This window comes from Pantherophis guttatus, chromosome 3 (assembly GCF_059756535.1).
Source record: "Pantherophis guttatus breed Tessera chromosome 3, ASM5975653v1, whole genome shotgun sequence".
Lineage (NCBI taxonomy): Eukaryota > Metazoa > Chordata > Lepidosauria > Squamata > Colubridae > Pantherophis > Pantherophis guttatus.
Window position 1 is genome coordinate 101,793,387 of NC_142065.1, and position 16,231 is coordinate 101,809,617.

Consider the following 16,231-nt stretch of genomic DNA (forward strand, 5'->3'; position numbering starts at 1 on the left):
TCATCTAGAAGACAACAGTTTATGAAAAGCTGTACTAACACAAGCACCTTATCTTTGAGGAATAATATGATAAATATTATTTGAGATGTCTTTTTCTTATACACCATAAGCATTTCAGTTTTTCCTCTGATATCTTGAAACTTAAAAAATGGACAGAAATGTAATGGCTATTCATACCAATGGTTTCATTTCAACCACTTTACCTATCTACTTAGTAATGATAGTATCTGTCTTAGAAGCTAAATGAAAGTTCTGAAGGTGAAACAATTGAAAATCAATTGGACTTCATAATGCATAATTTTAAGTGGATTGTGATCTATGCTGCTCTATTGTAATTGCTCTGGATCCTAGTGCATAACTGGATTCTAATGCATAACTTTTATACCCTATAATGCTCTTCCCAACTGGTATGTGATGTTGTAAAGTAGATAGAATATTCCCTCTCACCCCAAATTCTTTTCTAATCCATCAGTGAGATTTAAATTTTTAATTAAAAAAAAAATAATCCTCTCCATTTGCTGAATGCAGATCTTCAGAATTGAAGAAATTGGTTTGGTCATATTTACAACTTTTTGCTATGGGCAAGATTAATAAATGTCAAATTATGAAAGGCAAAAAACAAACAAACAAGGGTAAACGATAGCTAGATAATTCACTTTAGTTTTGGTTTGCCATTTATCTATAACAGATGGCAGAAGCAAGCCTGCCTCGGCTTATCTCCAAAAATTAAGCAGGGATGAGCTAATTAGATCTTGGATGGAAGCTAACCAAGAAATGCTAGGGAGACCAAAAACATCTCAGAAGGTAATGACAAGCATTACAAGCACGGGGAAGAACATTTAAGAAAATGTCATAAACTTGTCCCTCCCTAAGTTTTTTTTTTTTAAAATGATAAAGGCAGGTAGGGGAAAGGTGCATTCAGATTTGCAGAATCCATCCTGTACAGGTAAAATAATTAGATTTTTCTTAAACTGGGAAAAATGGATGACAGAAGGAGCTATCTCTATAATGCATGTTGACATGAACTATATTATTCTAGCTTGGTAAATCAATACTGCTGATAAAAATCTCAAGACTAAATGAGAATTATTGTTCTATTATTTATGAACACCCGGAAGCCAACTGAACGGGGATAAGTCACACATTAACCAATGCTCTCCAGTCTTTAGATACCTTCTCAGGATCGTGCCAAACCAGAGAAATAAAACATGCACAGTATGGAGCACCACATGATGGTATGTCAGACCAGCAAGCTATGTTAGTGCATATATTACCTCAATTGTTATTAGTTCCCATGTCCACCTGTGCATGGGAATAACTAACTCTAAGAGACAGAACTGCCTCTCCAACCCATAAACTTCGGTCTATAGGGTCAGTAACCTAATTTATAACTTTCCTGTAAATGTTACACAAGTAGCCCAACCATTATTGGCTAAAACCAATAATATATGGCAAGCATCTTGTGTTGAAAACAATTTATACTTAGCCTTTTAGCTGTTCCTTGATTGCCCTTGTACTGGTTTATCCTCATAATTCAGATAAAGCTCTCTGGTTATATTGACTTTGAAACCAACCTTCATTTGTGCAAGATAATGGTGTACCTTGGCATTTCTCTGCTGGGTTTGCAGATAAAGGTTGTGCAAAGAATCCATCCTTGCACTTGCATTCCCCTGTCAAGTGGTCACAAGTCCCTGAAACATTTGGGTCAACAGCGTTACACTGACATGGTTGGCAGGGTTGTACAGGTCCACTCTCACCCAAGGGGTCTCCAAAATAACCATTGGTACAAAACTCACAGCGAGAACCTAGAAAGAAAAAGAACAGTGAAACACAAGCAGAGGAAATCTTGAGCCAATTACATAGGAACTCCCCCTGAATTCTACCTGGAACACAGATCTAAATAAGCATCCACATTCTCTAATCAGTGGGATTCCATATGCACACAAATGGCTCACAGACTTGCAATTCAGATTGTACAATATGTTTGAATTATTCCTGAATTCTTTCTCTTAATATGTGTTATCCAGGGGTATAATCCAGGCAAAAAAACCAAAAAAGATCTGCAGTTTCCACACTTTTGGCTACAAAAATATGTACATGAGTGCTTAGAACAAATTATTGGGGTAATGGGATGTGAACAGAGTATATTAAAGGGAAAAAAAACCTGGAGGCTCAAGTTTTAAGAATAATTTCAGAAAGAGAAGCTATGTACTGCCAAAATTAATGGAGAAAGTAGTGGTGCTTAGAGCTTTATTATCTGCTGTTTATCTGCTACACTTTCTCCACTAGTTTTTATTATATGCACTTGCAAGAGCAATTCTTCTTGCCTTCAATACCTCAAAAAGTCCAGGAAACTCTTGCCTGTTTTGGTTTAACCTGATTAAACCAAAACAATAGAGTTACATGAAGAAAGCCTGAAATAATGCATCACAACAATAAAATATCAATACCACAGCAAAGTAAAATATTTAAACACATGCATACACTTTTTCTAAAATCACGCATCATAGAAAAGCCTTCTTATTTTTCTTGATGACTCTTTTAACTTATTATTGTTTTCAGTGCATTAAATGGTCAACCAAAAAATGTCTACAAGGACTTGTAGAACTTGAATGACGTGTTCGACTACTAGTATGCGAACTACAGATGTAGTATAGCATTAGTGTAGTACCTTTCTTTGCTAATTCAGGCTAGAATTGGATTTTCTGAGGTAGGAAGATATCTGCAAGATATTTGTATTCCATCTGACCAGCAATACTCATGTTTCTCTTTGAGTCATACAATCCCTTCTTTCAAATTTGTTTTATGTTCTTGGTATGTCACTCCAGGCTACAGGTTGAGATTTATAAAATAAACCATACAAAATAATTGCTTCCATAAATAAATAAATAAATGTCAGGCTGAAAAGCTCTTTCCTAGATTCTCCCATCATACTACACTGATTGTCCAAGAAATAATTTAAATGGAGGCTGTATTTAATCCTAAATTCTAACTTCTACTTGGAAGTGATTCAGCCCCAGCAGAGACTAACATTTCATTGACTGTAGGTCTAGTCATTCAGCAAAAACCAGATTTGGAAACCATGATGATTCCACAGTAATTTGTGCATAGAAAAGAGGTGGAGCTTGCATCACAATGACACAATGCTTCGGCACCAATCTGACTCCCCTTAGATAGGTGACTGGGTCTACCCATTTATTTTTGCAGGCGTCGGTCTACTCATTTCTTTTCTTTTAACACTGATCAGCTGTAGGGCGGCTCTTTGAAGCCCCGCGGCAGCTGCAAGGCCAATAAAATTATAAAAAAACACTGAACCGTTTGTTAAATTGCTGGCTCGCCCATCCCTCGCCCAGTGATGCGGAGGGGCGGGGCAAGGGGCGGGTCGAGACAGCAATTTAACAAACGGTTCGGCCGAACCACCTAGAACCGGCAGAATCCCACCACTGGTTAGGTCCCTCCCCTATACAGATCACTACCTTCTACTGAGTTTCTAAAAAGCAGCACAGGGAGAATGCATTTGAAAGAGAGACAGTGGAGATAGAGGAAGGTTACACAAAGGGGTTCTTCACCCCTTCCCAACCCCATCCAATGTTTAATTCCCAGTTGCTGCAAGGATTATTTGGAAATCCTAACTATTGAAGAGAATGGCATATTCCTCTCTTTGCTATCACATATTCTCTCTGCAGATGGGCAGAGAGTGACATCCCCAGACATGTCTCTGGATGCCTTATGGTCTTGCCACATATCAACCTCCCACTCCTTGGCTAGACTCCTGCTATTCCCTTGCAGAAAGCAAGCTGGGGGGGAAAAAAGAGGACTGTCAGACATCAAAATATGAATCTTACCACTGGTTCCTGGAGGACATCTGTTACAAACAATTTCCTGTGTGCCCGGCAGGATTGAGCAACCATAGCCACTTTGGCATGGGCATGGTTGGCAGTTCTTTGAGTCCCAAGGAAGGCTGTAAAACCCATTTGGGCAAGCAGTACTTATATGGTCCAAAGTTTCATCTCCAGCATAACACTCTCCTGGGCAAAGATGGAAAAAGAAAAGATAGAGGATTTGGTTGAATGGAGCCTTGTATCAGAACCCATTGGCTTGCTTTCTTTTTATGGAGATGTAACAGATGAGACAAAAAGAAAAAAATTGAAGGAAGAAACCATTAAATGTAGAACAGATCTTGATATATCTAAGCTGGCCTATGCAAACAAGTATTAAAGCAGCTTTTTCTGAAAAATATAAATAGACTTTTGAAGAGCAACTTTCATTTTTTGTGGTTCGAATACTACCATTAATTTCACAAATGGTAGCTTATTGTAGGTGTTCAGGCACATCCATAATAAGTGATACAGAAGATCTATTCATTACTTGAATCACAGCTTTTCAATCTGGAAAAATGTGGGATCTAAAACTCAGGAATGAGCATGTTGCCCTTCCTGATCAAGGATTCTATTGAAAATAATTGTTTTTCATCAATTGATAAAGTATCAGGAAATTCTTAGAAAAGAGGGGGGAAAGGAACAACTGTCAAAATGAACCTTTTGACATCCAAGGAACTGCACGTTAGATAGTTTATTTTGTGTAGGAATTGAACTTTTATATAATTTAAAATAACATTATTAAATATGATATAATGGTACAGAACACTACTAAGTAATCATGTTTGGAACTTGGGGGCAAGAATGACAGTGACAAGTCATGACAATGACAAGAATCTTAGCTGTCAGCTGCTCATATGGCAGAAAGATTAAAAACTTTATAGCAGCTTTCTTACTATTATTATTGCTGCAGTATTTCTGGTTTTTGGCAAGCCAAGTGGGCAAAAACCAAGGGAAAAAACAAGTAAAAACTAAACACCATGTGCATTCCAAAAGATCTTCCTTCAGGTCTTTTTGAGTGTCCATGTACTGAACATTTGACACAAAAACTCTCATAGTTTTTGCAGGGTTTCTTCACAGCCAGGGATCACATTAATGAATGCGACTCTATCTCTATTTTATCTAAAATAGTGAACATATAATATGGAATATATGTCTTCATGCCTGGTCCTCCTTCACAAAGAAAGGGTTTCCTGGTCATCATATAGAGTGACCCCACAGTGATTTTGACATTCTTGCCCTTTCAAATAAAGTCCAATGGACCAATAAATAAATAAATATCCACCATAACAGAACCTTAGACTGTGGATTTGCTTACCTGTTTCTGTATCACAAGTTCCTCCTCCCTTGCACTGGCACAGAACACATTGCCTGAAGGCCCCAAAGTTACGTGAATTCTCTCTTTTGTACCCTGGAGCACACTTCTCACAGAATTGCCCCTGGTATCCAGTTGGACATACGCATTGCTCCACCCAGGGGGCCGGAGAGCCAGTGCTTGGCAGCGCCGAAACCAAAATGACATTACTGAGGTACCCTGGGACTAAAAGAACAGAAAGTGATTCTAGAAAATATTCCAGAGAAGAAATCGTGACAAAATTAGGCAATGGCATCTGGATCGTGTCTTAACTGAGAATAGACTATGTCTAGAGATGTCAGAGATCTATTTCCAGATGTCTTCTACATGTCTTCTTTCAACATTTGTTCTCTCCTATTTCTGCATTAATCTTTACTAACAAAAATTAAACATTTGAGAGAAAACTAGATACACATGAATGATTAACCTTCCCCAAGTATCCTCTGACAGTTCTTGTCCAAACTGATGTTTCCAGATGTGCTGGACTTCACTTCTCATAACTTCTTGGCAGCACGGTCTTTGGCTCTTCAATTAAATGAGAGAAGCCTACCCTATCCCCAAGAGAAATTCTTTGCAACCTTCTGTGTGATGCAGAAGTTCTGTGCTAAAAACACTAAGCAACTCTGGGAAATTTTCTGAGTGTAAAAATGACTTAAATCATAGCTTCACTTGGCTGACATTAACCTACTTTTAAATTAGCTTATTGCTTTGTGTTCTTTAAAATGTTTTTATTGCTTTGTGTTCTATCTGATAATAAAATAGGACAGAAATGTTCAAATAAGCAATCAAATGCTATATGAAGGCCCCTTTTTTATGCCCGGTTGCTAATCCCAGCTCACCAGCTCCATGAGTGGCTCTGATCCGAATTGATGACAAATTCCCAATTAACTGATGATACTCAATATTACTAAGCCTAGGGCTCCAGTTACTACTTGGGTGTTCATCTAACCTGCAGACCAGAGATAAAGAAAGAAAATTATATTTTAAAAAAATCATGCCTAGCCATCATTGCATATAAAATATATTTCCATAAACACAGTTAGAAATGAAAGAAACAGAACACTGTTATATCAACAAAATGACCATAAAGAATGAGAAAATAGCATTGTAAGGTCAAGGAGGAACTGTAAATAAGGCATATACTGTATTTCTGTGAATCTCAGAAAGTCAAAGAGCCTTGGTGGTGCAGTGGACTAAGTGCTGTTATGTAGCACTTAGCTGCCAGCCGCCTGCAATTAGTGTGAGTTCAAATCTTACCAGGCTCAAGATTGACTCAGCCTTCCATCCTTTCGAGGTAGGTAAATTGAGGACCCTGATTGTGGGGGCAATAAACTGGCTTTGTAGAAACACCTCTTATGGGGGGCCAAAAGCCCTAATAAGCAGGTATATACAAAAAGAATGAAGGCTATTGCTATAAGTGCATTGTAAGGTGCCCTGAGTCTTCGGAGAAGGGCAGCATATAAATTGAACTAATAAATAAATAAATAAATAAATAAATAAATAAATAAATAAATAAATAAGGTTACAAAAGTCAACTCCCTAATAAATCAATATATTTTTTCAATAGTTAGGAGAGCTAAGTATCCTTCTTTAATATCAAGGAATCAAAATTGCAACCAAAGCAAAAATAAAAGTGATCCCCCTACACACAAATTTTTTTACAAGACTGGAGTAAGCTTCCTTCAAATCCATTATTTCCAGCTGGCATGTCTGATGGCATGCAAGTGTAAGAGTTCTACTCCAAGACTTGAATATGAAGGTGCCAGGGTGGAAAATGTTGAAGTACCATAATAGGTACCAGCCAGCTGTGCTGTGCTATGGTTCTGTGTCACTTTGGAGGAGTCAGTGCATAGACTACATCCGTGATGGCAAACTTATGGCACGCATGCCAGAGGTGGCACGCAGCGCCCTCTCTGTGGGCACGCAAGCCATTGCCCAGTTCAGCTTTGCTGCTCATGTGCGTGTGCCTCCCACTAGCCAGCTGGTCTTCAGGTCTCTACCACGCATGTGCAGGGTGCATGCGGGGTCCGTGTGCACATGCGTGGGGGTGGGGCGTGTGTGGGGGCGTGTGCACATGTGCAGGGCGCATGTGGGGAACACACAAGCATGCATGGAGGGCACTTGCAGGGGGCCATGTACACATTGCATTTTGGGGGTTTGGGCACGCACATGCACATTTGCGTGCTCACGTGCGCGCTTTGGTCCGGAAAAAGTTAGCCATCACTGGACTACATCATCACAGGTTCCTCTATGCTATGAGGGAGGATCAGTTTTTCTTGTTCCAGAATTCCTAACACACTTCCATAAAATTGGGAGGTTCACATGACGTAGTTAGAAAGCTACATATCTAAACAATCAATTTGTTGTAAAATAAAACCTTACAGAGTTTGTTTACATAGTAACATATACTACCTGGTTTCTTCAAAACAGCTTTTGATTATTTGACATTTCCTTACTGATGGGTAAACTGCCTATATTGGAAAACCATTAAGGTGATACTGAATGATATGGAAGTACTGTTTGAGTTAATAAATCTGTGATAGTTCATTCAAATTTACATCATTTTGGGTTAAAGTCATCAAGAGCCGACTCAGAATAAGTGAACCATGTGAACCCAGAGTTAGTAATAGGGTGTCATTGAGGGAGCTGTACTGTTGTCTTTAATATTTGAGAGAGCCCCAGGCAATTTACCTGAATGTGTACGTCTTCCTGATTCCACAAGGCAGCATCCTGCCATTAGATGGGAACTGGGTCATGGCTCTTAAGCCAGCTCCTTCCAGGATGACATCATGCTGTGAAGGGCGAAATCCAGGTCGGTTCACTCGATAATCAAAAGACAGCATCTGTCCATAACTTAGCTGCTGGTTCCCAAGGAATCTGGCTACAAAAAAATTGCATAGCGAAAAGAGCAATCAAATAAGAATTTAAAGTATCCACAGATGACATTTTAAAAGAAAATAGCATAGAAAAGTTTTATCTATCAGTATCAGCTTAATTCTAGAGCAATAGAGAGGACTTCAAAGGAATCAATGAATATTAAAGGGCAACATCTAATAGCTTATTGCATGGTTATGGCATAGTTAAAAATCTGGGCGTCTATGGAGATTCTCAATCATCCAATCAATCATTTCCCCACTATTCAGCCAGAACTGGAGAAGCTTTTTGGATGAAAAGAGAAATGTTTTCGGAGGGGGGGGGGACCCAGTTGCCTTTTAAAAAGCACCTTTGGGACAATCTGTCTGTTTGTTGGTTGGCTTGCTTCTTTACTTAGTTGTATATTTTGAATCTGTTTCAGACAAAAACATGTCAAGTTTACCAAAAAGCTCTTTGGGTACATCCAAATAGATTTTCTAAACTGGCTGGACATGTGTTCCTTTGGATGTCAGCGGTATTGTGGACGTCTACTTCAACTTCAACTGATATATAGTTGAATCTTCTTCAAAGCTATGCTTTTCATTTTCCCCCCAGCCCAAGAATATATTAGAAAGAAATTATGTACAAGGACTCAGGATTGCATCTGTCTATTCTATCTATCGTTAGAATAACTCTGTAAAAGCAGATCAGAATGGGATCGAATTTGTAACCTACAAGAGAAAGATTGAGGTTTGACAATGGGCTGAATCCAGCCAAGTTTACAGGAAAAGGCATCCTTATGGGAAAGGCATTTGCAGCTTCTCTTGTGCTTCCTGTGCCTCTTGTATCACTTGGCCATAGTGACACAAACACAGAGATGTAACATAAGGAGAGGATAGAAACAGATATGCTCCCCTGAAGAAACTGCAGATGTCTCCACCGTCATTATTTTGCAAAGGTGTTGAGAAAATCTCAGAAACTATTTGGGTCAAATGATGGAAGAGGGAGGGGGGGATTTAGAATGGAAGAGGCAGAGACATTGCAAGATATGTCCAACTGCCTTTCCTGTAAGGATGCTTCAGGGGCTCTTTTTTTCTGGAATTTGAATCCAGTTAATTTTCAAACTTGACTTTTGTTTTGTCAGTTTTCCTACCCAATCAAATTTTGCTCTGTTTTAGTCAGTTTTCAGAGAGTCATTTTGCTGACAGCTTGACAAGCCTGTTTCCTAATTTCTTTCCAACACTGGGTTGGAAAGAATAAGAAGCAAGATGAAATTGAGCAGAGATATGTCATGTTTTTCTTTCTGTTCCAAATATTAGGCTACTGAACTTACTTCCTTCCTCTGTGAGAAGATTATTGAGGCATGGCAGGGATTCTATATTTATGTTAGCCTTTCCAGTAGTTAGAAGTTTAAAAAAGAATTATCACCTTTCTGGGCATTTGAGGAATGACAGTTTTGTAGAAGTGCTCTTAAACAATTAATTTGATTTGTTTAGACACTTCAAGTTTGACTAGAAGTGAATAAATTACTCTGATTTATTTCAGAGCTGGTCTTCCTCATTGCTGGGAAAATGCCACAGTAATGGCTGAAAACACATTTGCATACAAAATCTATTCCAGCATCTCTAGATAACGTTGGGAAAGATTCCAATCTCAAATCTGGAAAATCTGCCATTGATCAGTGTCAACAATACCGAACTAGATGGATGAATGATCTTAGTGTTAAGAATCTCCCTGTTCTCTATAAAGCTAATTAACCAAGAAGAGTAAATGTATGTATATACCAACAAGTTTAAGACAACCTCCTTGTTCAGCAGGATAATTATTCATTGAATATTTGCTACGTATTTAGGATCCATAACTACCAGTATTCAAGTCTTTGGGTAATTTATATATTGATATACAAGGTAGATCATTTTATATCCTATGTAGCTCCTTGCTAAAAGAGCAGACTTCTTTTCAAACTAGAAGTGCCTAACTGGTCAAATTGAATTTTCCTAAAAATGAAATATTTGGAGATGGTTAGAATCTTTTCACTTTTTTCATGTAGCTACATTAACTATGGGGAATGTTGGCAAAAGGATGAAAAAAAACCATATTGAAGCATCCTTGGGAAAACTATCACATGCTCTGTGTTACTTTCACTACACTAAAATAATACAGTACATCACCTCAAGATCAGAAAAAAACATATGTGACTATAAATGGGACCCAAGCTGGAATATATGACTACAAATGAACAATTTAAAGGTATATTTTGCTGAATGGTCCTTTAGAGGTGTGCCTCTCCACACTGGGATATGAAAATATGCACCTGGAGCTACAAAATAGCTGGAACCCAGCCTTCTAGAGGTCACAGAAATTTCGTTGTGCTGTGGAGACCATTGGAGCTGTAATGGGGATCCATTTTCTTGACCTTGCCAACCTTCATTACCTGAAATACAGGAAAAGCACAGCTTACTGAACTAAGTTGGAAATCCAATCCACAGTCACTGATTCAGGAAATGTGATAGGAGAAAAACAACTTTATCTATAGTGTGTAACAAACTGAGGTCAATGCATTCCTACTATACACGTAGTCCTCAATTTATGACCACAATTGAGCCCAAAATTTCTGTTGCTAACCGAGGTAATTGTTAAGTGAGTTTTGCCCCATTTACAACTTTTCTTGCCACCGTTGTTAAGTGAATCACTGCAGTTGTTAAAATAATAACATAGTTGTTAAGTGAATCTGGTTTCCCCGTTGATTTTGCTTATCAGAAAGTTGCAAAATATGATCCCATGACCCCGGGACACTGCAACCATCATAAACATGAGTTAGTTGCCAAGTATCAGAATTTTGATCACTTGAGCATGGAGATATTGCAGTAGTCATGTGAAAAATGTCATAAGTCACTTTTTTCAGCGCCGTTGTAACATCAAATGGTCACTAAGTGAACTGTTGTAAGTCAAGGACTACCTGTAGTTACTTTCTGAATACAATGTCCTTCTGAAGGAGGCAAAGAAGAAGCACTTCTAGCCAGTACTGTCTGGTTCTGTGCTAAGAAGATGATTTTGCATAGAGTGGTTCCTTGCTGAAAAAAATTACTTTCTACAGTAAAGATGTTCCTGCGCATCTCTTGCTTGTAAACATACTATTTGAGAACACAGGAACATTTTAGAGATATGAAGCTAGTATGCTCGAAGCAGGCTATCACTTTCTGCCTTGCTCCTTGAGAACAGTTTTATAAATCAGGACCGGGTGACCAGAGCATTTCCAGTTATTGATGATGGCCCATTTACTCTTGTTCCAGGGGTGAAATGCTCCCGGTTCGGACCAGATCGCCCAATCTGGTAGCGATGGAGGCGGGTGGTTCGGAGAACTGGTAGCAAAAATCCTTGCATGCCCCCCCCACATGCCCAGCTGAGCCGCACGATCATCAGAGGCTTTTTATTTTTTTACTTTTAAAAGCATTTTTTCTACAACCTCTTCCGATGAAAAAATGCTTTTAAAAGTTTTTTTTAAAAGCCTCTGATGATCATGCAGCTCAGCTGGGATCGTCAGAGGCTTTCCAAAGCATTTTTTTCTGCAACCTCTTGGCCGAAGAGGTGGTAAAAAAAAATGCTTTGAAAAGTCTCTTACGATTCCAGCTGAGTTGCCTGATCGTCAGAGAGGCTTTTCAAAGAATTAGAAAAAATGCTTTGAAAAGTTAAAAAAAAAAGTTGGCCACGCCCATCCAGTCACATTACCCCCCCCACACCAAGCCACGCCCACAGAACCGGTAGTAACAAATTTTACATTTCATCCCTGTCTTGTTCCCAACATCTGCTAGTCATTTGGGAACCCAAGGCTGCAGATCCCTAGATTTTTGTCCAAAGTCCAGCCATAGCTGCTTCACTGACATCTGTAAGAAGCCCTTATACTGTTTTACTATTTTGTTGTAAAGAAATCCGAATCACACCCTATTTAACTGTCTGGATTGGCATATCTGAAAAAAAGTATGGAGACTCTTGAAAGTTCACTTAAAATTCAAAGAGCTCTTCAGTAAAATGCAAATAAGTAACAGAAGGGAATGATATGCTAAATATGCCGAGGGGAATGAAAATATAGGAAGATAATTTCTTGACTAGCAGGGGTGAGGATTGGAGACTGTATGTCTCAGCAAGGACCGAGTCAGATCTCTGCGTGAAATTCACCCAAGGTCATTTGTTGCCAGCCAGTCTCTATGCTAGTAATATCTGATGTAATCATATACTGAATTGTGGTCTGTATTCAACATCTCTGTGATACCTTGATTTACTGAAAGAGAAGAATAAATCACAGATGAGAGAGAGAGAGAGAGAGAGAGAGAGAGAGAGAGAGAGAGAGAGAGAGAGAGAGCTAGAGAGAGAGCTAGAGAGAGAGAGAGGGAGAGAGAGCGCACTCAGATACTGGCTGTCCCTAAGTATGGATCAATCTAAACTCTTCTCAGACAGAATAAAGCAAATGTGGGGAACAAAAGCTTATACAAAAGTTGCATAATCAGGAAAAGAATGCAGATCATGCAAATAAGAAAAGACCAAATTAGTGAAGTGTTTTACCTTGTTGAAATGTAGATGTAATTTTATAGACACTATAATTTTCCCCACTGGAGCATGTAATTGAATGTCCATAACAAAAGCATGGAGAACAGCCCTCTGGATTCCTTGCATTTAAGTTATAATAGCCCTCCTTGCATCTGTGTGAGAGAAAAATCAAGACAATGAATTGCAGGATCTCTTAAACATTTTTGACACATTTCTATTTTGGATTTCTCTGCTTAACTGTTGTGATATGAAAATATTTCAGTATCTAGCCTTAAGAAACCTCTAACCAGCAAAAAGAAAAAAGAAAAAGAAAAAACCCAACCCTTTCTGGACTTTGAGATTAGCCATCATTAGATATTCTATCTAGGCCAGTGATGGCTAACCTTTTTGCCATCGCGTGCCAAAAGCGGGGGGAGCGCAGGGGTGTCGTGCGTGCATGTGCCCACACCCATAATTCAGTGCACCCCGCCCCACCATGCATGTGTGTGCAACACCCCACGCTCTCTCTGCTATTGGCACGCGATGGCACAGTGGGACCGGAAGGCCCGTTTTTCGCCCTCCCCAGGCTCCAGAGCCTTTCTAGGAGTCTGGGGAGGGCAAAAACAGCCTTCCCCAACCCCCCCGGAGGCACTCCGGAGGCCGGAAACAGCCCATTTCCTGACTTCCGGTGGGCCCGGAAGGCCCGAAAATCAGCTGGCCTGCATGCGCATGTGCGCTGGAGCTGAGCTAGGGCAACACTCGCATGCCCACAGATATGGCTCCGCGTGCCACCTGTGGCATGCGTGCCATAGGTTCGCCATCACGGATCTAGGCTATCACTGGGAAGAAGCAGTGTGTTTCTAGTCAAATGATCCTTTGATGGTAGAACAGCTATCATTTACCCCACATAGAGCATATAAAAGCCACTATCTATATTGTTTGCAGGAAAATTCAGGTATAGAGCCATCTGGAATAGCAAGCAAATTCCAACCCATACTTAATTTGTGTATTAATAACATAACTTTTGATATTGGATCAAGATCAATTACATGAGTGTATTCATGCATCCAGATAGCGGCACCCCACGTTGCAAATATCAACCCTTTTTCATCATCCATCAGAAATTGAAATAGCCAAATAAATTTTATCTAAGGATACAGTCAGATACTTTGCCCCTTGTTCAGTGTGTGGATTTTGTATATTTGCAGACCATAATATAAGTATACGTTAGGCTGTAAACACGATAAATGTTCTTCATGTTCATGTCAACAAATATAAAAGCCCAAAGTATAGAGAAGTTACTGGTATTAGTAATCAAAAGTTGTTAGACACAAAAGCAAAGTGGAATTTTACATTTAGCTGGCTGCTGCTGGAAAACAAACAAAACATCACAGCCCTTTGGTTGTTTTCATACTTCATTCTTTGCAAAACATTCACAGGCATGTAGACTCAAAGACTCATGATCTTAGATAACACGAAATGAATATGTGTTGTTCTGTTTTAAGATCTTTGTGACGTGTGAATCTTTGCAACAAGAAGAGATGCCTTCACTTGTATGTGTTTTGGAGAAAGTTGTAATAACTGGCTTCAAAAGGACAGAATGTACTTAGATCTAATATAGGTTTGGCTTGGATGTTTCTGAGGAAGAAATCAAGTTGCCTTCTGACAAATTAACTAAAGACAAACTTTATTACAGAGACAAATATTTGGCTGACAAATACTTTTGGTTTCTTCTGTAAAAAATTCAATTATACATACAGTATACCAGCTGCCTGCCTACAGATTTTTAAAGAAAAAATTGGGAAGAAGTCTTTGAAGCTGGATGCAGGAGACAATGTCCTAAGATTGCTGCTCTGGCAAAAAGTTAGATTAGACTTGTTGATTATGAATTCTACAATAATATTGCAATCAATCCTAGCTCTCTAAGACCTAAACATGATACCTTATATAGAGATCCCTCTTTCTGTTTTATAATACATAGTTTCAAACTACCTTCTGAACTGAACTGAGCTTTCCTTTACTTCTCCTAGCCATAATGATACCAGCTATTTTGGTAGCAGTTTTGTATTTCTATGAGCAGGTAGTTATCTTACTCTGTAGACTTGATGGTGGAGCTTCTTCTGAGAAAGTTGCCCTGTAAAGCTTCTTCCCCCCCTCCTAATTCCCAGTTTCTTCTTCCCAGTGCAATCCATTCCACCATTTCCCAGTATTTCTAGTCCCTCAGAGACATGGCATAAACAATATTACCCTCTTTTTGCTTAAAAAAAAGGAAACTCAGAGACTAAGCATGCTGAAGTGTGAACCTATATAGTTATGTTGCATCTTGACTTCTGAATACCTCTGGCTCATCACAGGGGTCTATGGATATTGGAGAAATCAATGCACCTGGAATGAAATACCTATGGTATTATTTAAAACTGTAGGAGAAGAAGCAAGTGTTAAATACTCCTTGTCAGCAAATAAGGAACGATATTATTTGTGGCCGAGAAATGTGAAAACATTGGTATAATTATACTAAGAAAGTAGAATGCAAGAGAATGTGCAAATTACCAGTTCCTTCTTGGTGTGAGCAAACTTTTGCTTACAATCGTACAAAGAACAGTTGAGCTATACATGGAAAGATAAATGCAAAATGTCCAAGTATCTTTTTAAGAAGGGCAAGAGATCAAATAGTTGATGGCTAAAACACCAAGAAAATTTATGGAGGTTTTTTACTTTTGCTTTATTTACTATAGAAAAGCCTTTGATTGAATAATTTGTGCTAAAATATGGAATATATTAAGGCTAGTGAGTTTGCCAGAGTACTTGATAATTCTGAAACCTTTGCAATGAACAAAAACCTATTGTAAGAAATTGTTTTGGAGTGAGATAAATACATATCTGTTATCTGTTTAACTTACACAGTAAATCCATTATACGACTAACAGGAATGGAGGAACTGACAGCTAGATTCAAAATTGGTGATGGACTCACTAACAATTTGAGAAGGAGGGCACCATTTTCTTATGGTGTCAAAGTACACAAGACTTAGAAGGCTTGTTGGAAAAATAAAAATGGGAAAAGAGAAAAAATCAGGATTTACATTTAATAGCAAAAGGACAAAAATGAGACCAACCAGTATTATTGCTGAATTCAGATCTGATGTAGAAATAAAGGAAGTAGACAGTTCTGTTTCCATGAGCTTGATAATAGATAGACAATGGGGTAGAGAAGTCAAGAGGAGATTAATCCTAGAGGGGACAGCAATGACAAACCTAGACAGGACAGTGAAGGAATAATGATATTTCTATGTAAGGCTGTGAAAGATGAACACTGAAAAGGGGTGAGAGAAAGAAGAGAGTTCTGAATTGTGATTTTGGAAAAGAGCAAATAATCAGTTGGTTCTAGATGAAATCAAGACTGACAATTCTGCTGGAGACAATGATTTTAGATATGAGATGAAGGCAGATGAACAACTATGCTTGCAAAGTTGAGTAAAGTAGAAGGGTAAGATAATGGACAATGTGGATTGATTGCAAGAGAATTATCAATGGAATGTCTTTCAAAAAGCTGTAGTCATTAAGGACAGGTCAAGGTGGAAGGAATTTGTTCATTTACTCATCTGAGGTCTGGGCCAAGTAGA

At 38.7% G+C, this 16,231-nt stretch overlaps 1 protein-coding gene across 1 annotated transcript in view; it reads right to left on the bottom strand.

Annotated features, from left to right (window-relative positions):
- Positions 1 to 16,231, bottom strand: part of LAMC2 (laminin subunit gamma 2) — a 57,206-nt gene that overhangs the window by 17,448 nt on the left and 23,527 nt on the right. Inside the window, exons 5-11 of the mRNA XM_034409642.3 lie at positions 12,646 to 12,782; positions 10,400 to 10,519; positions 7,924 to 8,113; positions 6,072 to 6,181; positions 5,197 to 5,418; positions 3,846 to 4,028; positions 1,602 to 1,805 (exon numbers count right to left, since the gene is read on the bottom strand). Coding sequence (XP_034265533.2) covers positions 1,602 to 1,805; positions 3,846 to 4,028; positions 5,197 to 5,418; positions 6,072 to 6,181; positions 7,924 to 8,113; positions 10,400 to 10,519; positions 12,646 to 12,782 — 1,166 coding nt within the window. The remainder of the gene's footprint in view (positions 1 to 1,601; positions 1,806 to 3,845; positions 4,029 to 5,196; positions 5,419 to 6,071; positions 6,182 to 7,923; positions 8,114 to 10,399; positions 10,520 to 12,645; positions 12,783 to 16,231) is intronic.